Source organism: Arachis ipaensis, chromosome B3, assembly GCF_059453495.1.
Source record: "Arachis ipaensis isolate K30076 ecotype BB chromosome B3, ASM5945349v1, whole genome shotgun sequence".
NCBI classification, from domain to species: Eukaryota; Viridiplantae; Streptophyta; class Magnoliopsida; order Fabales; family Fabaceae; genus Arachis; species Arachis ipaensis.
Genome location: NC_142438.1, coordinates 138,925,211 through 138,951,623, shown reverse-complemented (window position 1 = coordinate 138,951,623; position 26,413 = coordinate 138,925,211). Strand labels below are relative to the sequence as shown.

The following is a 26,413-nucleotide window of genomic DNA, read 5'->3' as shown; positions in this document are numbered from 1 at the left end:
TATTTTTTTATAATAACTTGCCAAATGGCAAGTTGTTATTGGTTAATTTGAGTCCCTGCTTAGAGGGACTCCTTTACCTTGATCTTTGTGCGGGAACTCACTCCTTCTCTCCTCCAATGGTTAGAGTTCCTATATGTTAGAAAAAAGTCAAAAAGGAACTCACCATTGGAGGTGCTCTTAATATATATATGCAGAGACATATGGAGAGATTTTTTTTTATTTGTTTATTTATTTTGAGGTTCATCAGTTCCAATTCCAAGACAGCATCTATTATTATCGAAAAAAGAACAACGTCTAAGGGTAACGTAGGAGCTGAGTGAGCTTGCCAACCCCGAAAGTGGATGGAGGAAAAGAACACAGAAAGATTGGGGGGACAGGCCAACATTCCCCATAAGATAATATTCGATATTTAAATGGATAAAGTCGGAAAGCAAATGTATAAAGGTAATTAGCCATTATTTGAAACGCATAACACAGAAAATGACATCCCAAGTTCCCAACAAAACTCATAGGCAAAAACAATGGAGCAGATAAATTACTTCTTGATATTGCCACGCTCCACTACAAGTATGTTTGGCTTAAAAATAGTAAGTCATGATACCATCTAATTTTATAATAATAATAATAATGATGATGATGTTCAGAGATGCCATTTTTATTTGGAAACTTTGGATGCCTCATTTTGTTCCTGCCACACAGTGGTAATTAAGAAATAAATTCAATTTTCTTTTCTCTTTGTTATTTGTTTGTGCATTTAGCAAATGTAATGCAAGGATATAGGAGTGGAAGTAGGTCGGGTTTATGGGTTATCTATCGGAAGTTCATGGTTAGGTTTATTTTAGGTTTGATTTGGTTTAATTTGTTTTATTAAATAAGTTAAGTTTTGATTTTTTGTAAAGTCTATTAGTTAAAAAAAGTTAAATAATAAGCTTTAAAAAAATCCTACAAAATTTGTTGAATCGGCTCGTTAAAATATTTTTTTATAAAAATAAATTATTCTTATGTTAGATTTTTAAGTTTCAACTTTTTCTTAAAAAAGTTTTTGGATTGTAAATATAGTTATGATACGTGATTAATGATTGATATTTAAACAAATTATGCTTTACAAATTTTTGAGTTATAATTAACGAAACAGACTTTTTAAATAGGTTCGTAGGTTTGCGGGCTTTAACCAGGCCAGACTCGACCCTAGAAAAAAGTCTATGAGAGATAACAAACCTAGATTTGAGTTAGGGGTATCCATGGATTGGATCCAATCCGCATTATCCATGGTGTTTATTCGAATCCGATCCGAAAATTGCGGATATGAATCCGATCCGCACACTAATAGAATCGGATTGCGGATTTTATGTAGGTATCCGCATATCCGCGTATTCGCAAAAATAAAAAAAAATAAATATTCTTTTTATGTTTTATTTCAACTACTAATTATTATATATGTTTTATTCTTTTAATTTATTATTTAAAAAAAGTATGTTTAATATTATTTTAAGAATAAACATATTTAAAAGAATAAAAAAATAAATTTTATTGATTTTTTTAATAAAAATAACCTTTTAAAAATATTTTTGTGTTTTACGGATATATCCGACATCCGATATCCGATATCCGATCCGATGATTTTAGTGTGGATTGAATCAAAATTTTGATCATATCCAATTTGATCCGCGTTCACCCCTAACTTGAGCCATCTATTTACGATATAGTCAAACTCGTTAAAGGTAAAGCTCGACTTGGCTCAACCGATTTCCACCCCCTACATATATAACAAGACAATATGTGAGAGTGAGACAATAATAGGTATGTGTATAGAAAATAATAATAAGAGAAAATAATAGTTTATGATACAATGAAAAGATATAATAGAAGTATAAATTAATAATTTTAAATAAGTAACAAAATTAAAGATAATTTAATAAATTTAATATAAAATTATAAAAATAAAATATTTTTTATCTGTTAAAATTATGCACGAAGATAAAAAATATTTTGAATATAAATATTTGTCTTTGTTTTAAATTAAATATTATTAAAAAATAAATAAAGAAATTTATATAATATTTATAAATAATTATTTTATAAATATTTATCTTAATTTTATTATACATAATAATAATTTAATAAATTTTTTAATATTTATTTTTAAATATTTTTATTTTTTATTTTTAAATTATTTTATTAAATTTATAATTTTAAAAATAAAAATATAAAAATTAATCTCTTAAAAATAATAAAAAAATAACTTAATAGCCTATTGAGCCTTACATACAACAACGGGTATTTAGAAGAATAGGTTGTCATGCATCTTCCATATATTACTGCTAATTAATAACATATCCTTGTGTGATTACACATAAACGTTAAATTCAATTCTTTCAGACAAATAAAATGAATAATAATACATATTTAAATTTTTTGTTAATTAAATTTAATTAAATTAATTTAATTTAATATTAACAAAAATTAGTTAAGAGTAATATTATTTTAAATTTTATTATTTAACTTGATCGAACTTGATTCCTAATAAAAAAAAATTAATGTGTAACATTACTCAAAGAAAATAAATTAAATAACCTTCGTATATAATTTTGGCTATGCATTTCATTAATAATATGGATTATCAATATATCTTTCGTTGCCTATACCCTAATTAATTTCCTTATATTATGTCTCTCTTTTAGAATCCCATTCCAATTTTTTTTAAATACTTTATCAAACATAATATATATTATGAATTTAATTTTTTTACGACATATTAGAGAATGCACAAAAATAATTATATTATATATTTAATATACTCTTTTTAACAAGAGTATTTTTTTATTTGTTTAAATTTTTTTGTATAGGTTTTCTTTTTGTATGTCTTCTGTTTATATTCTTTTTTTTTTTTGGGTATAAGAGAGATCCAACTCTTGAACTTTTAGTCATAAAAACTTTGATATTATAATATAGCACAACTTTTTTTTTTAACTTAAATTGATAAAAAAATATATAAATGATTATATCTCGAATAATTTTAATATACGAATTATTATAAAAAAAAATTTATACAATCATTCAAGCAACTTTATATGATTAGATAATTTTTTAAGTAATGAATTTATAAATTAATTAATTTTACTTAGCTGGCAATATATGATTAGATTACTATTAAAACTCTTTCAGATTTAAATTAAATAAAATTGATATATTATAGTTGTGACATTTTTTCCTTTAATAAGGTTGAATACATATATAGATGACAAAGCAATGTTAATCGAGATGTTGGACTATGAATTAACATGGAGTAAAATAAATTTAATTGGAAGGGAATGATACGGATGACAGGTTAGCAACATTTGAAATGCAAGCAAACTTCATGGTGTACTTGATGAGCATTATTTATAAGATGGATCAAGTACCTACTGCAAACATCATTAACACATGGAATGCTGTCTCCAATGTTGTCCCAGTAATTGGTGCTTTTGTTGCTGATGCCTGTTTTGGGAAATTTCGAACCATTGCCTTTGCATCTCTTGCTAGTCTTACGGTATGTTTAATTGTTTTTCTCGTTAATTAACATTATATAGTGCTAAATAGTTAGGATTATCCGATTATTTATTTGTTAGAACAATTTTATCAGAAGAATATGCTCTAATTACATTCTGATTTATGTTAGAGAATATATATCTATTTGAAAAATATAACTGTGATATGATAGATGATGTTTGGAATATAAAAATATCATTTATATATAAAAAATTACCTACTAAATTAGTTATTAATTTATTATATATTTTTGTATAAATATATTATTTAACTTATTTTTAATATATATATATATATATTAAAATATATTCTATTTATTTGTTGAAATATAATTTGAAATAGAGATCACATGAACTTGCTTATTCGTTTTTTATGTTTTAATAATTTGAAAAAAATACTATTTGTATATTAAAAGTAGACACTAAAATTAATTACTATATATTTGTGTGTAAATATATATATTATATAACTTATGTTTAATGCCTATTTTATATTTTAGTATATATATTATACTAATAGTTAATTTTGATAGCTAATTTTAGTGTACATTTAATATAATTATTTTAATAATTTAAAAATAAATAAATCTCATTATATTTTTTTATTTTTATTTAGCCACGACATTACGTGTGGGTAATAACATATAAATCGTGACTCTTCGAAGATCTCCATAATATTTAAAACCGTGGCTAATAACTCAAAAATCGTAGCAAATTAAAAATTAAATCCTTGGACACAAATATTTTTTCGTGCCCTATAGTTATTACCGTTATCTTTAGTCACGATTTTTCCGTGGCTACACCCTTTGTTTCTTGTAGTGAACCAAGTGCTTCAATGTACACCACGCAGGCTTTAATTTGATCATGCTCTTCAACCAAACCCTACTTGTTTATCTCCTAGACACTGTTAGCTGGACTCTTGGTTATGGTTACCGGTTTTGTTTATGTCGGAATCGATTATTGTGTTTGTTTCTGGAGCTAGGGTTTATGCATTTGTTAAGCCAGAGGGAAGCATATTCTCTAAGGTGGCTCAGTTGATAGTTGCGGCGGTTCACAAGCGCCACGTTTATCTGCCCACTGATGTTGAGGCTAAGGAGAAGGACAATGAGGAGGAAGACACACATGGTGAAGCTTTTTATTATGATCCTCCATTTGATTCAAACGATGAAATCAAGCTGCCTCTTACAAATCGGTGTCTTTCTCCCTCTCTACTACCAACTCATCGCCCCCAAAATCGAAAAGATCAGCGGACAAGAAGGCAGTCTGACCCTCCTCCAGAGGGTCTCGGCCGGACACTTGTCCGCGATCATGTCAATGGTCGCTAGACGGCATTGCGGCCATGTCGGTGTTGTGGCTAGCACCACAATTCATGTTGACAGGGTTTATTCATGTTTTTGCCGATGTTGGACACATTGCATTCTTTAACAGAGAATCCCCGGTTGCAATGAGAAGCATTGGAAACTCTTTGCTTTATCTGAACCAATTATCAGTTGCCAGTAACCTTTAAACATTGTTCATAATTTCACCGGGAAGAAAAGGAAACCTGATTGGCTTCATAGCGTGATATCAACAAGGGAAGATTGGAGTACTTCTATTTCATCATTGCAGGGTTGATAAATCTAGAGACAATAGATTTATACGAAATATAATATATCTAAAAAACTTGATAGTAGTAGAACTGATTATTGCAGAAAATTTTATTTTTTTATAACAAGTACATTTTAGGAAAATTTTGTTATAATACATAGATTAAATATACACAAGAAAAACAGTCAATCTTATAATAATTTTAATATTTAAGTTACTACATAAATATCAATATAAACTATAAAGTCATTCATAAAGTACGGACAAATTTAAATGGTCAAAGAAAAAAAACACAAATTGGTCAAAGTTAAAACTAAATAAATAAACAAATAATATATTTTATTTTGTCCATGCATAATGTAATGAATTATAAAGTAACGTTCACTTTGGAAGATCAAGTCAATGCATAGTATTATATTCTAAGTAATTTTATATGGCTAATAAATATTATTATTTTTTATTAGTATTTGATTAGTAATAATTTGTTTTTATATTTATAAATATTCTGCACATAACAAGTATATAATTTGTAATTATATTTATTGAATTTTATATACATAAACTAATATAGTTTAATACCTATATTTTTCAAAATTTATACATAAGAATTAATAAAATTTATTTATTAAAAGTAATTTAATATTTAGAGAAAAAGACAAATAGGTTCTTAACCTTTTGATCTGCAGATATTTAAGTCTTCAAGAATTTGAAAATACATTTAAGTTTCTGACATTTTCATAACCTAAACATATTGTCCTTTATGTTTACTTGGCTACTATCAGACTCAACAGAAAAATCAAATGTGACTTCCGTTTTATTGACCAGGTTGATATAGATGCACATGTGAGAGATTTTTTAAAATTGAACAAATTAGTCTCAGGAATTGATATATCCAGATTTTGAAGAGGTCAATAACTTAAATGTATTTTAAAATTTTTAGGGACTTAAATGTCCGTGGACTAAAAAATCAGAGATCGATTTGTCATTTTCTCTAGTATTTATATCGATTAAATGATGACAAAAAAATTCTAAAAATAATTGATCTCTAAGTTTCTCTTACACTCTGGATGAACATTATTCAAAAGGATCAGTTAAATGGACATTATTGTTGAGGTCATCAATCTCCCTGAAAACAAGCTATTTATATGAGATATTTTGCCATCCCCATTATTTTAATTAGATATTTTTACTATAAAAGAATGTATAGAGCTTTCAATGTTTTCTGCCCAAGCATTCTTATTTCATCACCACAAACAAGAAAAAGAAACAAACAATATAATGGGGCTACTTAGAGAGAACGGTAGAAGAGTGTGCTCACTACTCTGTTCAACAAAATGCAGGTCAAAATCGTCATTGCAAGAGAAATTGCTAGACGAAGAAAGACAGATGGCAAAGAAGCCTGGATGGAAAGCAATGCCTTATATCTTAGGTAAGCAATGCCTCATAAAATTTGTCACAGTTTTGATATGTCTCTATATTGATAAAGATACATAATCTGAAATTAATATAGTTAGCATTATTACTGACATATGTGTATGTGTGTATAGGGAATGACACTGTTGAGAGGTTGGCAACATTTGGAATGCAAGCAAACCTGACAATATATTTGATGAAAGTTTATAACATGGATCAAGTGTTTGCTGCAAACATCATTAACAATTGGTATGCCATCACCAATGTTCTTCCAGTCCTTGGTGGCTTTCTTGCTGATGCCTATTTAGGAAAATTCCCAACAATTGCCATTGCATCCTTTGCCAGTCTTACGGTATTTATTTATTTAATATTTACTAATTTACTATTATCATAATAATATAATATAAAAAATTTTATTCTTACATTATGATAGTAAATTTTGATTTTGATGCACATCATCTAATTTCATCCATTGTTTTAAATGATTATACACTGATGGCGCATCAAAATTAAATTCACAATAATATATAATTTTTGTCGATTCAAATTTTCTACATCCGTCGCTAATTATAAGATTTGGCGATAAAAATTGATTAGGGCATGGTGGTAGTAATGCTAACAACATGGGTGCCACACATTCATCCAACAACATGCACTCTCCAACAACAACTCGATGGTGTTTGCAAAGGGCACACAACATTGCAACTAACCGTCCTACTCATAGGCCTATTCCTCCTGTCGATAGGAACAGGAGGAATCAGGCCTTGCAGCATTCCGTTCGCCATCGACCAATTCGACTTGACAACGGTCGATGGACGGCGCGGAACGACACGGTTCTTTAATGTGTATTACACCACACAAACATTGATCATGCTGATGAACCAGACTCTGTTGGTTTACATCATGGATTCTGTTAGTTGGACTCTTGGTTATGGTTTGCCAGTTATGTTTATGTTGGTTTCCATTTTTGTTTTCTTTGCGGGGACTAGGGTTTATGATTTTGTTAAGCCACAGGGAAGTATATTCTCTAAGATTGCTCAGGTGGTGGTTGCGGCGGTGCACAAGCGCCACCTTTCTTTGCCTCCTAATTTGGAAACTCAGGAAGCTTTTTATGATCGTCCGCTTCAGAACGATGGAGAACCAAACCTACCTCTTACATATAACTTCAGGTAGGTCAAATATTTTTTTTCCATGTTAATAAAAAAATATTTATTTTAAATTTTGAACTAATTTAACAACCCAATTTTAATTTTGAAGTTTGCCTTGGTATTAGTTGTGTGTTACATTATTTTTTTTTAAATATTATTCGTATACCAAAATCAACTAATATATTTATGTATAAATACATATGTAGTTTAATTTATTTTTAATATGTATTTATATTTCAACTTGTATTTTATATTGATGATTAACTTTAATAGCTAATTTTGATGTATACTTAGCATAAAATTAGAAAAAATTACTCTAATCCTAAATTGGTTTTAATTTGAGTTTGGATTTGGTCTAATTCTGTTTTTCATGCACATATACTCCAATCAACAATTGCTACTTATTAATATGACTCATCTATTCACTCAACAATTACTAATTAGATCTATACCATAATAATAATAATAATAATTCAGGGTTAGTTGCACATGCAATTGGTATTGTCATTGATTTGCTTTGAATTTGTTTCATTATTAGGTGGCTAAACAAGGCTGCTCTTATTGGTGGAGATGAAATGAACATGGATGAATCAAGAAGAGATCCATGGAGACTATGCAGCATCCAACAAGTAGAAGAGCTGAAATGCTTGCTCAAAATGATACCAATATGGATATCCACCATCATAATCTTCCTTCCAGTGGTACAACAATCAATATTCCCAGTCTCACAAGCCCTCAAAATGGACAGGCACCTATCACACAACTTTGAAATGCACCCTGCCTCAGTATCCGTCATAACAATGCTAACAATCGGCGTATGCCTCCCTATCTATGACCAACTCCTCGCGCCGGCCCTCGAGAAACTCACTAAACAAGAAGGAGGCCTCACGGTCCTCCAGAGAGTCTCGCTGGGACACGGCGCGGGGATATTGGCCATGATAGTAGCCGGATTTGTAGAAATCCGGAGGAGGCGTCTCGCGATAGCCCTAGACGCGCCGGACGGGGTTGCACCAATGTCAGTCCTGTGGCTTGCACCTCAATCAATGCTAATTGGATGCATTCATGTGTTCGGAGAAGTTGGCAACACTACATTTTTCAATAGAGAATCACCTGAGGGAATGAGAAGCATAAGCAACTCTTTGCTTTGTCTAAATTTGTCATTTACTAGTAACCTTAGCAATGTTATAATAAATGTTGTGCATAACTTCACTGGCAAGAAAGGAGGTCAACATGGTTGGCTTTATAGTGATATTAATAAGGGTAGGTTGGAGTATTTCTATTTCATCATTGCAGGGTTCATGATGTTGAATATGTGCTATTTCATCTTCTGTGCTCGTCGCTATACTTACAAAGTTACAAGGTCAATGTGAGAGGACCAAGAAAGAGAATTTAACAATCAACATAAACATATATGGTAGTGTGTGTTTGTTTAATTAAGTTTATCTTATTATATTATTATGCTTAATAATTAGTAGGCATTCACATGTGAGAATGTTCAATATGTATGTGTTCTCTATAAATTTTGAGTGGACTAATTTATGTAATAATAAAGTGCTCTTTTTTTATTAGGTGATACTACAATGAAGATTTTATATTTGTCTTTATGTGAATATATTTTTTTTTTATCTTTGGATGATGCATTGTATGGTTAGATTTTGATATTTATAAAAGTGTTATTTTTATTTAAAGTGTGGCTAAATAAATAAACCACACTTTTAAACAAAACATCTTCATAAGAAGATATTTTTGCCATCTTCATTTAAATAATTGCCTTTTTATTATTATACTTGAGATTTAAGGATTTTTTTGGGGTCATGCATAAAACTAAAAAGATCTTTTCGACCCTTGGGCCACTGTTTTTTTTTTTTTTTTTTTGACACAACAAATGCAATATAACTCAGTTATCAAACGTTTGGAAAGTTAAGAGAATTATGTCTGATTTTTCACTAAAAATAGTTTTAGTAAATACTAGAAATCAGTATTTTTAGCCAAAAAAAATGGAAGAGTTAGTATTGATATACATTTGTAATTTTTTTTTAAAAATTGTCAGAAATAAAAAACTATATAAATTAAAAATTATTAAAAAGTAATTATTAAAATACAAACATTCTGATCTTCTTTATCATCTTTATAATTTATAATACGTATAGACAGATGTAGAAATATTATTATGGAGAGTCAATAACATATATAATATTAAAAATTATGCAAAAAAATTATATAATGTAAGATGTATTACAAAAATATACCGATAGAGAATATATTTTAAAGTGCAAAAAATTATGTGTACTTTTTACTAATGAAGTGGTCGATTCTTCGTATCATAAAATTTATCGATAATAGAATCTGTGTCAAATTTTTCAGCAATTTTCTTTTCAATATAATTAAAAGACAATTAATAAGAAATTTATCTTTTATTTTGTTTTTGAGTCATTTTTCACAATATTCATATTTGAAAAAGATTTTTCAGTTGTAGCAGTTGAAATAGAAAAAATTAATATCAAATAAATCAAGAAATAAATTAAGAAAAACGGTCACAAAAAAATTCATTTTATAAAATTAAAAAATTTTATTTAATTAAAAAATATTAGTAATAATATTTTTTAAATTTTTTAATATTATTATTATTTATTTTTTAAATATTAGAAATTATTAATATTTAAGTTAGACTTAAATTAGACTAAATTTTTATTTATATTAGATTAAATATTAAATAAATTTTTAAAAAAATTAAATTATATTTAATAATTTATTATTATTAAATTTTTCTTAAAAAAACTGGAAGGGACCGACGCCTCCACTTGTTTCCTGATATGCCCGTCCCTGCATATAGATAACTTGTAAATTTGTAATTTAAAGTCATACTTAAGTACTTAACTACTTATCTATAAGACGTTTTAGTGTTTCTTCTTTTATTGTTTTATTTATTTATTTTAATTTATCAGTGGTTTACCCTGACCCGGCCACTCAAACATGGGAAGGAGAGTAGCACCAATTCAACATAAAAATGAAAACGTTGACGTCAAAACCAACACTACTAAGCCGAACGAAAGCAAAAGTTTATACAACATTGATCATCTTAACATTTAACCCCCAAAATTAATGAGCAGTAAGAGTTATCTCATTTATAGAGTTAAACTCTAAAATAGTCGTTGAAATTACTAAAAGAATAATGCTAGGGAATCGAAAGGGTATTAGCTAAAAACCAACCAAAATATCTTTAGGTGAATTCGAAATCTCTATGAGTTAATATATATGGATGTTTTTTCTGTTAAGTATCAGAATGTTTCTTTTTCATACTAAATGAATGTTCTTTTATATATTTTTCGAATTTTTTTATATTACAAATGTAAATGTCTCTATTTCTTTAAAAATTTCATATATTTTTTTAAATTTTATAGATATTTAATTATTTTTGCTAAAATATAACTAATATTTCTTTTGTTAAGTATTAGGATATTTTTTTTTCATATTAAATGAATATTTTTTTTTTATATTTGGGATTGAGTATTATGGTAGAACTGTTAGTATCAAGATTCTTCTGGTTGGGATTCACTTGGAACAGCTTCAATAAGTTTTAAGCATGTCCAAGACTGAAGAGAAAGTTTCTGAGCTCATTACAGAGTTTACTAATGAAGGCAAGATAATGTTACTTGGTGTTGATGACATGAATATCTTTAAGGGAATAAGTTTGAAGCTATTGGCAATGGAGCAGCTCCTGATTCAGCACCCTGAGTGGCAAGGAAAGGTTGTGTTGGTTCAGATAGCCAATCCTGCAAGGGGAAGAGGGAAGGATGCGAAGGAAGTGCAGGCTGAGTCCAAGGCGACCGCAAAACGAATAAACGAAACCTTTGGGAAGCCAGGTATGATCCTGTTATTCTTATTGAAGAGCCACTGAAGTTTTATGAGAGAGTTGCACACTATGTTGTTGCTCAAGTTTAACTCCAACTGCAACGGCGGCTCCGATAACACATCTGGTTCACGAAAGGAAGCGATTCTTGTCGACGGTGGCGAATCCGACGAGTCAGATGTCGGTGATAGAAGAGGAGTGGGTCGCGGTGGGGAGGCGGAGAGGACCGGACGGTGAGAGAGAGAGAGGTCTGTATGTGATTGTTGGAGGTGGGTAGGTTAATGTGAGAGAGAAAAGGAAGGTTTTTATAGGTTTTAATTAGGTTTACTTAATCAATTTAAAATTTTTTAATTATTAATATAAATTAATGTGGTTTTGTTTAGTTTTTTGCTGGTAACTTCTTGGTTCCATATACTTTTCTTTACAAAAATCGTTTTATAATTTTAATTGTATTAATTACGTCATTGAGATTGACAAAAGTCTATCATATTAGTTCTTGACCTATTTTTTGTTAACAGCATGTTGACATAGCTCGATGATGTGAATTGTTAGTGACACGTATCACTTTATAATTTGACCACGTGTAATGGTATAATAATGTGTTGATCAATGACAAGTGATATGCTGACGTGGATAGTTGTGTCACGTGTCGTAATAATATTCTTCCACGTGTCATCTGTTATGTCCTCATTGTACATGCACTAAATTAGTCTCTCATTTTATATTAAGTGACTCATTTTAATCCATAAAATTAAATGACGTACACCGAACTAGACCATTCACTAGTCTTTTCTCATTTTTTAAAAGATTCAAAATTCTCAAAATCTTTGATTCAGTAATTTTAATTCTATTTTTTGATATATCATTTAAATACAATTATTTTTATAAAATTTTTAAGATTTTAATTTTAATTATATAATTTTTTTACAATAATTTAACATTAATAAATTTTGTAATATATAAATATGTTGTTATAAAAAAAAACAATTATATGATTAGTTAGATACTTTTTTCATCTAAAAATACATATTTTTAAGGAAAAATTAAGAATCAAAATATTTTTTATCGATTCTTATAAAATACACGTTTCAGTAATATGTAAATGGGTTAGATTGAAGAACTTGCAATTAAATGACAGTGAGGATACTTAAAATGTTTTCACATCAGCTCCAAGACGGCGATTAAGAGTACTGTAAGAGAAAAAAAATATTTATAAAAATATTTATATTTAAACAACATATAAAAAATAGAGTTAAAATTAATGCATTTAAATATATTGAGAATTTTAAATTTATATATAAAAAAGAAAAAGTTAATAAAAGGACTAATTTAGTGCACGACATTTAATTTCATAGACTAAAATGAGTCACTTAATGTAAAATGAAGAACTAATTTAGCGCATCTACAATGATGATATAGCGAATGACACGTGGACGAATATTGTTGCGACACATGGCACAACCGTCCACATCAGTAATGTCATATGTAACTGATCAACACATCATCGTACCATTACACATGGTCAAACCATAAAGTGATATCTCACTAACAATCCACGTTATTATATCATGTCATCACGCCGTTAACAAAAAATGGTCCAAAAATTAACGTGGTACACTTTTATCAATTTCATAGATATAATTTATGCAATTAAAATTTCAAAAACAATTTTAATGCACGACGCCAATTTTAAAAATATTTTGAGATTTAACTCTATATTTATAATATTTTCAGATTACATAAAGATTTGAAATATCAAATTTAACAACGTAACCTAAGCTTGTATATGTTGGGGTAACAATTTTTATTTTTTAGTCTAATATCATATTAGAATTGGATACATTTAAATTAATCCAAAAATAAACTAAAAATCATCTTGGCATTTGTAGAAAAATCAAATTTTTATTGTTAGACGTACAATACCGAAGGCTAAAATAGTAAAATTTACAATTGATAATACATTTCGGTGATTATATTTTGATGTGAATATGATAATTGCTCGAAAAATATTAAATAAATTAATATATTAAATTATTTAATATAATATCCATTGACATATATCTTAGAGTATTAGTCATTTTAGTTTTTAAAGAATTTTAGATTAGATACTTTAATATAATTCTCAACTAAAATTAATTATTTAATATAATTTTTAACTAAAATTTAGGGGTGTCCATGGATCGGATCCTATCCGCAGATCCGCGGTAAATATCCGCATTCGATCCGCAAATTGATCGGATCCGATCCGATCCGATCCGCACCCTTTGTGGATCGAATCGCAGATATCTGCTCTACATCCACGTATCCGATCCGCGGATCCGCAGATCCGCACTATAATAATTAAAAAATAAATAAATATATATATGTTTGGTATTATATTTACTTGTTTGTATGTTTTAGTTAGTAATTATTATTCATATATTGTATTATTTTATTTTTGTTATTTAGAGAGAGTTTGATTAAAAATATTTTAGGAATAAATAAGTTTAAAAGTATAAAAGAAATATTTTTATCGAATTCTTTTATATAGAAATATGATTAAAAAGAGAATGTTTAATTATGCGGATATATCCGATATCGGATCCGATCGGATCCGCAAATGTGCGGATCGGATCTGATCGGATCCGACACTAAAATGTGCGGATATCATATCCGATCTGATTCGATGGAAATTGTGCGGATCGGATCGAATTTTCGGCCATATCCGATCCGATCCGATCCGCGGACACCCCTACTAAAATTAATTATTTAGTTGGTTCCTAATAATTAATTCTGTCAGCAGTTATTTAGGTCTTTTATTCCATCAACTCTAATGGAGGACAAAATGGTTCCTGGCAACTCTAACGAGAGACAAAATGGTCTCTGACTCCCTCTACTCGAAAACGATATTGTTCTCCCCCTAATTTTCATCATATCTCGCATAACCTCAGCAGCCTAACACTGCAACTTCAAGCTATACAATGTACACTCTGCAACTTCAATGTTCACCAGAAAAAAAATTCTCAACTTGTTCTCAACCAATTCATACTCAGAAAACTAATGACTATATCTCTCAAGTACTTGTCGTCTTCGCGATGGATCCCATGAATTTAGACAGCAAAGTCTGATTTGTTAAAACCCGGCGTCGTAGTCGTCATCTTCCTCCTCGCGTCTGCCCTATCATCTCCATAGCCACATTGTCCACTACTCTTATCGCTTCCGTCAACTTCTTCTCTAAACCAATGTCCAGTAATCGCTTTAGTTTTCATATGAGCGGCGACAGCGGTATTGCTCGTTGTACTAATAGCTTGGATGCGAGATCGAAACTGTCTGCCAGCTTGGACTTCGGGAGAGAAGGAATGAAGCACTCGGGGTCCATTCTAAATGAGATTTTGCATATGATGTCGAAGGATAATCTTTTGATGATGTTCTAATGTCCAACAATCTATATTGCTTGCCGGAAAGTGAAGAAAGGCGTGCCTTTGGAATACTTGTGGAACTTGATCTTAAGGATATGGTGGACGTTGTCGGGGTTGGAGGTGATATTGTTATCGAGGACGTGGAGGTGGATGTTTATAGTGGGTAAAGTGTAGAGGAGGTGGGTGTACTAGTCAAAGTCACAGAGATTTGGAAAGTTTGTGGTACATGACATATTGAGGTAGGTGCGACATGCATGACAGTTACACCATAGCTTGATCTTAGAGTTGAAGAAGAAATAGGAGAAGATGGAGAAGAAGACTATAAAGGTGAAGAAGGTGAGAGTATAAATATTAGAGTTATGCAAAATACGATAAAAATTGGAGGAGATTAGCGTCGTTTTCGAACAAATGAGATATGAACCATTTTATCCGCGTTATTTTATCAGGCATTATTTTATCTCCTATTAAAATTAATCGAGTAAAAATTCAAATAACTAACAAAATTAATTGTTAAAAATTAATCGAATAATTAATTTTAGTTAAAAAATAAAATATTTGGTCCAAAATTTATTGAAAACAAAAATAAATAAATACTCTACATCTTAACTATTATTTTTTGTATATTGTATATATCGCATGTCTCATTACTCATTGGTCACGTCATCGTAACCGCGCCTGTCTAATTAATTTCATGTCCCCCCTCCGTATCCTGTATATATTTAGTCATAATCGAAATCATGGCTAAATTAAAGACGGTGTTTTAATTTTGGTAGTGTGGACATACAAATTAAACTTAAACTAACCAATTTTGTTATGTTACTAATATTATTTTTGTCAATTTCTGCTATTTTTTATTTATAATTATATTTAATAAAAATATTTTTGTAGATGTATCTAATAAAAATATTTTTTTATAACTATATTTAATAAAAATATTTTTATAGATATATTTTTTAGATATATCTCTTTAAATATATATTTAAAATATAATAATTAATTATTATTATTAATAAATTAACAGATAATATATTAAGATTTGTTTCACATCTATATCCATCTGATTAAGATCAGAGAAAAGTAATGTAAAGAATGGTCACAATTCATTTGCGTCAATTATTGTTAATAGGGACAACATCATAGTGATGGTTAGATTAATATATAGATTCGTGTACCTTAAATTTGTTTGTCTTGTTACGTTTGGATTTCAATGGCAAAGAGCTGTGAACACATGCAAATACATCTTTGTACTTTAGTTGGTCCAATAATGGTTGTCATCATTACGAATTGGTTTATTAGACAAGTATACGCACGTTGAAATATTTATCAAAATTAAAACAAATTGGAAGAAAATAGAGATAGAAACACAAATGGATCAAACTCATTGGATTAGTCCGTGTTTCCGTTTAAACGGGACTACTTTTAAAAATAACATTTTTTAAATATTTCATCTATTCCGTTCTGAAGACCCGCCCATTGAAACAATTTTATTTGTTTACGATTTTTATTCCAAAAGTAGTCTTTTTGTCCAACATTTTTTTGGAACCCAAAATTAAATTATTTATTTATTTTTTTATTATAAAAATAAATAGATAGTCCGTATAATTCGTTAAACTAGTTATTATATATAAATGTTCCAAAACTGAAAATGAAGTCCCATGAATAAATAAAAATAAGCAAATCAATCCGTATACAAACTATAAATTTAAAGAAAATTTTCAAGTGTGTCGTCATACCGGCGTTTCAGTGATTTTTAATCGTTGATCTTAATTATAAAAAATATATATAATATATATAATTAAGATCAACTGTTAAAAATCACTGATACACCAGTATAACAGTACACTTGAAAATCTTTCTAAATTTAATAGACCAAATTTAAATTGACCGACCTAGCCTGGTTCAGTGGTTCACCACACTAAGAAAGTAAGAAACACATAGATCGATCTAGAAAAGGAGCATAGGGTCCCCACTGTTCCACGCACTATTAATGAATGTATGAGCATGGCAAACGCACCACGCAATTACTATCATTTTTACAAGGAATAACATTTACAAGATAATAAAAAAATAGTTTAAATAATTTAAAATTATTTTATTTAATATATATTAATTATTGTTAGAATAATTTGTAATATAATAAATATGTAATTATAGATGTTATGTATATGAGATTATGAATATTATTTTATATAAAATAATTTTAGATTTTTTTTAACATAATTATTATACAAAATGCCATTTATATTAAAATTAACTACTACATATATTTAATTATTTATATATAAATATATGTATCATTTAACTTATTTTTAATATGTTATATTTTAATATATATTTTATATTAGTGATTAATTTTAGAAAAAATGACAAATCGGTCTCTAACTTCTTGGTCCGTAAACATTTAAATTTTTAAAGATTTAAAAATATATTTAAGTTCTTGATCTTTTTAAATTTGGACACATTGATTTTTATATCTAATTTGTTCCATTTTAAAAATTATTTTACGTGTGCATCCATACCAACTAAATCAGTACAACAAGAGTCACGTTTAATTTTTCTATTAGGTCGGTCTAACAGATCCAAGTGAATATAAAAGATTGATATATCTAAATTTTAAAAAAATTAAGAATTTAAATGTATTTTTAAATTATCGAAAATTTAAATATCTACAAATAAAAAAATTAAAAATCTATTTATCTTTTTCTTTTAATTTTAATATACACTTTATTTTTATGGTCTAATAGACTAAAAAGTTTTACGCATATTGTTGGTAATAATTCGGATGTTTTCCATAAAATGGAAGGGTTTCTCCATTAGGAAGGAAATAAATATTTTTGGTAGATATAGTGTCATGGGAATATTATTCATTTAGGGATTTATGATTTGACTATAAATTATAAAATACTACTTGCTATTCAAAGTGCGATGACCATATATATGTCAATTATTTAATATTATTAATTGAAGCTTACACTTATTTACTATTTTAAACTGGGATTACTAGCTATAGCTGTTGATTATTGACGTTTTCTGACTCACTAGTCACTAGGACAAGCAAGGGTGTAAATAATAAAGATATTTTAAAAAAAAAATATAGATAGACAATGAAAATATTAAACAATATGAATAATATGAATATATTAAATTTTTATTTTATTAAGTATGCAGATAATTATTCTAATATTAAAATTTAGATAAATAATTTAAAAAATATAATATATTTTAATTTAATTAGTGATTATTTATGTTATTCAAAAAAAATTATTGGTTACCTAGCATAATCTTATTTTATATTTTGCTATACCTTGGGAACTCAGTAGACTACTACAGCACATACATACATACGTGCCCAAAAACAAAGCTTGGCCATTCAATAATATTCATTATATATATATATATATATATATATATATATATATATATATATATTTTTTACTAAAGATAGGAGACTCAAACCCGCAACCTCTTAATTGAGTATAGGGAGACTATGCCATTTGAGCTATTACTCATTGGCTAATATTCATTATATATAATCTTTGTTTTTTGTGCATATAAATGCAAGAGGTTGTTGGGCACATGATATTGTGTGCCTTAGCTCAGAAAATCTTTAATTCCAACGCCTGAAGCATATTACTCTCTCTCGTTCCCTCTCTCTCTGCTCTAGCCTTTAATAATATGGCTATGATCATATAATATATGATGAATAAGTGCTCAGTTATCTTATATTGATTGTTGATACGACCAATACACATAGAACTGCTTCTGCTTCTCTCATCACTATTCTTAATTACTTAGAGAAACTGTTTGCATTTCATTGAGTTCATCACAGGCGGCACAAATAAGAAAACTTGCAACAATGATTGAAAAAATATCTTCTTCAGAATCTTCAGCTACCAAAACCAACAAGAAATATGGAGGCTGGAAGGCTGTACCTTTTATTTTAGGTCAATTTCTCTCTTCTTCAATCAACTCTGCTACTTCTTCTTCTCCTTATAATTCTCATTCTTTTTCATCTATCAGATCGAGTTATCAATTCACAATCACCCATTTATATAAAACTAACTGATTAGTTTATTAAAAAAAAACGTTTTTTTTTGTCAAAATGATATCACTAAGGTGATCATGATCCGGTCCACGAATATTTTAAAGGCTATTTTAGTATGATTTTATCATGTTTATAGTTGAGTCTGGATCAAAACGAACTCGATTTTACCTGTCCCATGTACACCATAAAAAAAATTAAAAAAAGTATATATATTTTAAATTAACTCCAATATTATGTTATATTAATTATAAATTTATTATTTTATTTTTAATCACACTTGTTGAATTAGAAAATAAAACAAAGAAACATCAAATTAGAATTTATAAACAAATTCAAATTTAAATATGGTTATCAACTTCTCGACAATAAGTTTTTTCTTTATAAATAAGTGTATCATAAATAAGTTTTTTTATAAATTATTGTTAAAGTTTCAAAAGCCCGATTTTCACCCGTTTTAGACCAGGTATAATTATAGCCCAAAAATATTTAAGTTTCATCATTAGAATCTAAAAAATAGACTCGGTGTACATTTAGAATCGAGTCTAGATTAAGACAAATTCGATTTCACCCGGCCATATATATTCCTAAACATTACATGTTTTTATATATATATATATATATATATATATATTATTTGTTATTTTTATGAAAATAAAAAATAATATATCACAATTGTGCCGGTAGTGCTGTGCTGGGGTGACCGTCTTTTTTTATTTTTTAAAATTTGTTTCCCTTATATATAAAAGCTTGAAATTAAAGAATAATCCTCTATGAGCGATGGTTGACAAATTCTGTGTTGTGTCTCATCATATATAGCTCTATTATTACAAGTTGCAAGTGCTCTTAATGTCCGTTTTTATAAGCTATACTAAGATTGCTTATATATTATTATATATGTAACTATCTAAGTGGTGCATGCTTAATATTATATGTTTGGTAAGCTAATTTATTTGCATTGCAATAATGAGTGCAGGGAATGAAACGTTTGAGAGGTTGGCAGTGTTTGGGTTACTTCTGAACTTTATGGTGTATTTGACAACACAGCTTCATCTAAACCAAGTCAGCGCTTCAAATGTTTTGAATATTTGGTTTGGGTTGACCAACTTTGGTCCCTTGCTCGGTGCCTTCATTTCTGATGCCTTTTTTGGTCGCTTCAGGACTATTGCTTTTGCTTCCTTTGCTTCTCTTTTGGTACTCTCTCTCTCTTGCTAGATCAATTTTTAATCGAAAGATAAAATATATTGTTAAATTATTGGACTAAGAGAATTGAATGGATGACTAAATAATAATAAAAAAAATAAAGTATGATTATTTTTTATTATTTTTTGTAAAATAATTAGAGTAGTACTATATGGTTGGGTTAGGGTTTATATATTAGGAGAATTAACTTTGGGAAAAAATTAATTTTGAAAAAATATTTCTTAATAAAAATGAGAGTATATATGTATATTGAAAGTATCGGATATATTTGTGTTTGGTTCTATTTTAAAATTAAATAATTCTTTTTTTTAAATGTTTTTATTTTGTTTGGGTGATGTGTACAATAAAAGTAAACTTATTATTAAATCATGTTTACTTATTTATATAGGAATAATAATATGCTCAGCTTAGATTTTTAACTCAAAATAATTTTTGCCAAATATATAAAAGTAAATTTAAATTACTTCTAAAATTAATTTTAAGTACCTCTCAAAATATTTTTGAAGAGATATATGATGTTAGATAAAAATAAATAATAATAAGGTGTCACTAATTAGTTGTTTAATTTGTTATACAATTATTATTGCCCCTGTGGTTGAGACAATGGAGAAGATGGTTTGGGCAGACATCAATGGAGGAAAACGGAAATGTTTGTAAATAAAAAAAATTTAATAAAAAAAATAAAAATTTATTTTATTTAATATTTATTAATTTTAGTAATAATTAATGAATAATAAATAAAATAAATTTTGTCTTTTTTTTAGTATTACAGAAAAAAATACAAGTAGACCCTGAGCTACAGTTTTCACATTAAATGTGGCACATGCATGAGTCTAGGCATTATTTGATTTCTTTCTTTTTTACTACAAAGTTTTTAATATTATTAAGTGCAAAAATAGGTATACTAAGTGGGGATAGTTTCAGATTGTTGTCACTGCATGCATATATATACACACTCAGTTTTACTAGTGAAACCATGAAAACTAACCGAAACAAAATGAAATTTAAAATTTTATATTAATTAATTAATATTGTATATATACTTATTGTTTTTTTGTATTTATTCACATATATAGCATGCCTAGTGCTTACAATTTTGGTCGTCGAATCTAACAAGTTAGGTTAAGGACAACAAGAACATCTCAATTGGTTTAAAGACAGACATATAATGGGGATTTTTTATTTTAATATGGAAGAGGGAAGTGAGTTTTACGTTAATGTTACAAAAAATAGAGTTTTACAGTGTTATGGAGGCGCTGTTCTAGGCAAACACAATACGCAGACTGCGTATTGTAATTTAATATTAACATAATACAATAGGCAGTTTGCGTATTGTAATTTAATATTAAAATAATACAATACGCAGTCTGTGTATTGTCTTTATAAATTAAAAATAAATTAATTTGGTAATTCGCACTCTGCAAATTCTATAACTTCTAGAATTTTGTAAAACACCATAACTTCCAATATTAAAAGATTACACCAATTTTTATCCAATATCCAAAAAAATTAATCATATAATGGATTTGAGCAAAAAGTAAATAAATAAATACATAAAGAACAAATTACTAAAAGAGGAATAATGGACTTGATCGATGAAAATGACATGAAAGAAATGAATGGTCACTTCTATCCCTAGTCCGTTCCAAATGATCTGAAATTATTAACTTATCCTAAAAATTTAAATTAACAGAAAATATATATAATTAGATCTCTAATTAAAATATATTATTACTCCAACACAAACTATTTTAGTTAACTATTTGTCTTACGTCCTTTTTTATTTCTTAATTTTTTTTATCTTACATTATTATTAGAAAATTATTTCTTTTCAAAATAATTGTCAATTTAAAATACATCACATACATTGTCTAATTTTTTTTCCCACATGGATAGAATTTCATTGCTTCAGTCTTTTAAAAAGAATAATCGTCAATTAATTAATCTTTTACTACTTATACAAATATAAATTAATTCTGTGACTATATATATAAGACACACAAAAAAAAAGAAGATTGATGAATATAAAATTATTATAAGCTAATCTAATGAAAATATTTTTGGGAGGGAGAAATAAATAAATATTAACCTTTTATTATTATCCCTCCAAAAGAGAAACTGTAATTTTTCATTAACTTACTATTTTCATATAATATAAATACATTAAAATCAATTATCTTACATATATAAAAAAAAATTAGTCACTCTTATAAATTATATATAAAAATAAATTAAATAATACACATATTTATATATAAATATTATTTTTTATATCCACATCACATTTTTGTATAACAATAATATATGAAGATACAAAAAATATCTTTTTACAAAGATTCTTATGTTAAAAGTGTGCTTCGTTTATTAGCCACACTTAAAAAAAAATAACACTTTTATAACGTATCAAAATTAAATCTTATAATTTATCATCTAATAATAAAAAAGAAACATCTTTATATAAAAACCAATTATAAAATCTTCGTAATAGTATCCACCTTTGTTTAATTGATATTTTGAAACATGATGTTAGGGAATGGTGTTGGTGAGTTTAACATCATGGTTACCAGAATTGCACCCTCCAAGTTGCTCAGCTCAAGAACTGGCAAAGGGTGAATGTGTTAAAGCAAGCAATTCTCAAATGGGTGTTGTGATCTTAGGACTTTGCTTCTTAACAATAGGTTCGGCCGGAATAAGGCCGTGTAGCATACCGTTCGGCGTCGACCAATTCGACCAGACAACGGAAGAAGGGAAGAAAGGGATGGCCAGCTACTTCAATTGGTACTACACAACATTCACATTGGTCTTGTTGCTGTCTCAAACACTTGTTATCTATGTCCAAACCTCTATTAGCTGGAAAATAGGTTTTGCAATACCAACTGTGTGCATGTTTTTGTCCATAATCATGTTGTTTGTTGGAACAAGGCTTTATGTGTATGTGAAGCCTGAAGGGAGCACTTTTCCTGGAATTGGACATGTTCTTGTTGCTGCTTATAGGAAAAGAAAACTCATGCTTCCAATGATTGAAGACAAAGTTGATGGTGTTTTCTATGATCCCCCATTGATCTGTGCTAGTACTGATTCTTTGCCATTAAAGCTCCCTTTAACCAATCAGTTTAGGTAACATCTTTATAATAATTATCTTCAATCATCTTATTATTTCTATTATGTTTTTTCTTAGCTTACTCCCAATTCTATCTACTATAGACAACAAATTAAACATGAGAAAATGACAAATAGGTCCCTGACCTTTTGCCTCGCGGACATTATCGTCCATAACCATTGAAAAATATTTTTAAGTTCCTGACCTTTACAAAACTTGGACGAATCAGTCCCTCTGTCTAAATGCCTCTGTCAGGGACTGATCTGTCCAAATGTCTTTGTCAAGGACTAATCTGTCCAAGTTTTATGAAGGTCAGGGACTTAAAAGTATTTTTCAATGATCAAGGACAAAAATGTCCACAGGACAAAAGATCAATGACCTATTTGTCCTTTTCTCATTAAAACAATTGAGAAAACCATGAAATTAAACAGATATTACTTTTTTAAACTAGGGCCTTGAACAAAGCTGCTCTAATAATGGAGGGGGATCTAAACGAAGATAAGAGCATAGTGAATAAGTGGAGACTTACAAGCATTCAGCAAGTAGAAGAGGTTAAATGCATAGCAAGAGTTTTACCAATCTTATTCACTAGTATCATTCCTCTCATTGCCTTGTTACAACAAGGAACATTCAATGTATCACAAGCCCTGAAAATGGACAGAAACCTAGGACCCAAATTCCAAGTCCCAGCTGGTTCAATTGGAGTCATATCATACATTACCATAGCTTTGTGGCTCCCATTCTATGACCGGATCCTAGTACCAAGGCTAAGAAAAATGACCAACCAAGAAGGTGGCATCACACTACTACTAAGAATTGGAATTGGCAATGTCTTCTCTATTTTCTCTATGGTTGTTGCTGGTTTGGTAGAAAAATTGAGAAGGGATTCAGCAAATTCACATCAAAATCCACTAGGAATTGCTCCTATTTCAGTTTTTTACCTAGCACCACAATTGGTCCTAATGGGTCTCTGTGAAGCCTTTAGTGCAATAGGGCTAATTGAGATTTTTAACAGAGAGTTTCCTGAGAATATGAGAAGTGTTGGCAATTCATTGTTTCCATTTGCTTTTGGATGTGCTAGCTATGTGAGTGCTATAATTGTTAACATTGTTCATCATGTTACTGCAACACATAGCCATCCAGATTGGTTAACAAATGACATAAATGCTGGTAGGATAGATTATTTTTACTACATTATTGCAGGACTAGGCGTTATAAACATGGTTTATTTTATACATGTTGCTACAAGATATCAATACAAACAGGTCCAAGTTATTGATCCATTGCCACAAGACATGGAGATGGGATCACACAAAACCTAGAAAGAACCTAAGTTGGTGGTTTTATTTTTACTTCACTTCTCTTATTAGGATTTTAAGCTATTATTATTATGATCATGATGATGTAATAGTTAGATTATATTACTTGTCTTATTGGAAATGTAATGTAAGCTATTGAGAGTGAAATAATAGTATAATAACAGGTTTAATTACTCTCTATTTTTTAAACTTTTAAAAGTTTCTTTGTGTAGCCTTCTCTAAACTTAGCTTTCAGATAGACATGATAGATAGCAACTATATATAGAAAAGAACAATGTATATATTTTGCTTTTTCTATTAATTAAGCCAATAATTTTTGGAAGAAAATTGTGAAACGTAACTAATCACAGAAATAATTGAACTGATTATGGGTAGTCTTAATCAAATTTATTGTGCATTTATTGGATATACACAAGATTATTCCCCGGACGGTAAGTTAATACTCTACATATGAGATATTCATTTAATTTGGAGGCATCTTTTTAATTCATGATCCGAAATCAATCACAAGACAACTATATATTTTCATTTATAATTTATAATTATTAAAAATTTGTACAACAAGAATTAGAATTTATATATATGAAAAGTAAGAAGGAATACAGAGTAATTGTGGTTGATATTAAAATATGTATTAAATATATTCTAATATTATATAAAATGTTGTCTTTTAACTAAAAGCTTGCAAGTTGAAATATCTTTTTGAGCATGAAAAACATCTTATAGCTAACCATTTGTCTTTAAAAATATCAAAAATATTATTTGTATACTAAAATCAACCATTTTACTAAAATTAGTCATTAATATATCTGTCTATAAATATATATGTAATTTAATTTAATTTATTTTTAATGTATATTTATATTCTAACATATATTTTATATTGGTGATTAACTTTGATGATTAATTTTAGTATATACGTAACATATTGGTATATAATTACGACAAAAGAAATACATATTACATATCATATATGATAATTAATGCGTTTGAGATATAATAATTATTTTTATTGTCTTTTTTTTATTAGTTTAAACTTTTAGGATGAATAATTTTGTGACATAGTATAGAGTTTTATATTTAAAAGATTTAGAATTTAATTGTGGGTGAACCCAAAAATAGAAAAAAAAAGCATATATAAGACAAATATAAAAAAAAAAGATCTATAAAAAAATCAAACAAATCCAAAAAAAGTTTTTACTTAAAAATAATATTAAATATATAACCATTTATATTATATTTTTTTATTAATTTAAATTATTGTTTAGGATGAATTGTTTGATGATATAAAAATATTCTTAAAAACTTTAAAAAATATTATTCAAGAACTTTTCCTCTACGAATATACAGTATTGCATGTCTCAATCATACAGATCAGGCTCGTCACAGAATGATTAACTTTAGTAGTATGATTTTTGACAATAAAACAAGATGGGAATTAATGTGGTTGTTCATTACTCATGAGTGGAAAATATTGCTTTTGTCGTTGTCTTCTAGTCAAAGGCGAATAACTAAAAGATAACCATTTTAAAAATTTGAAAGGGAAATCTTAGCATACATTATTATTACTACTCTTCAACATTTCAAAAGTAAATTCAAATGCATGTAAGTATAGATAGAGCTTCTGACCAGCAGGTTGATCAAATCCCAGTAGTAAAGAAGACATAATCTATCCATATGCAATGCAACTTGCCACCGGCCTCGCCATCATATCACTAGGACCAACGTGGTTAGAATGTTGACATTGTCAGGTGATGGACCATTAATGAAGGTCCTCATTTTGTTAATGATGATGTCATTTATATTAACTTGTGTTTCTAAAACAT

At 28.2% G+C, this 26,413-nt stretch overlaps 2 protein-coding genes across 3 annotated transcripts; both read left to right on the top strand.

Annotated features, from left to right (window-relative positions):
- Positions 1-3,382: 3,382 nt before the first annotated feature.
- On the top strand, positions 3,383-9,243 carry LOC107633976 (putative protein NRT1/ PTR FAMILY 2.14). 2 transcript variants are annotated; one of them, XM_016337563.3, is made up of 5 exons: positions 3,383-3,529; positions 6,455-6,543; positions 6,662-6,879; positions 7,125-7,696; positions 8,214-9,194. In XM_016337563.3, the coding sequence occupies exons 1-5, from the start codon at positions 3,474-3,476 to the stop codon at positions 9,043-9,045; spliced, it is 1,767 nt and encodes a 588-aa protein (XP_016193049.2). In that variant the 5' UTR covers positions 3,383-3,473; the 3' UTR covers positions 9,046-9,194. The 2 variants fall into 2 exon arrangements, with proteins under 2 accessions (XP_016193049.2, XP_088365776.1); XM_088509650.1 differs by lacking the exon at positions 3,383-3,529 and having other exon boundaries at positions 6,084-6,543; positions 8,214-9,243.
- Positions 9,244-18,468: 9,225 nt separating this feature from the next.
- Positions 18,469-24,760, top strand: LOC107631916 (protein NRT1/ PTR FAMILY 2.13). The gene is made up of 4 exons (XM_016335505.3): positions 18,469-18,867; positions 19,942-20,159; positions 22,699-23,285; positions 23,720-24,760. The coding sequence occupies exons 1-4, from the start codon at positions 18,780-18,782 to the stop codon at positions 24,588-24,590; spliced, it is 1,764 nt and encodes a 587-aa protein (XP_016190991.1). The 5' UTR covers positions 18,469-18,779; the 3' UTR covers positions 24,591-24,760.
- Positions 24,761-26,413: the final 1,653 nt, after the last annotated feature.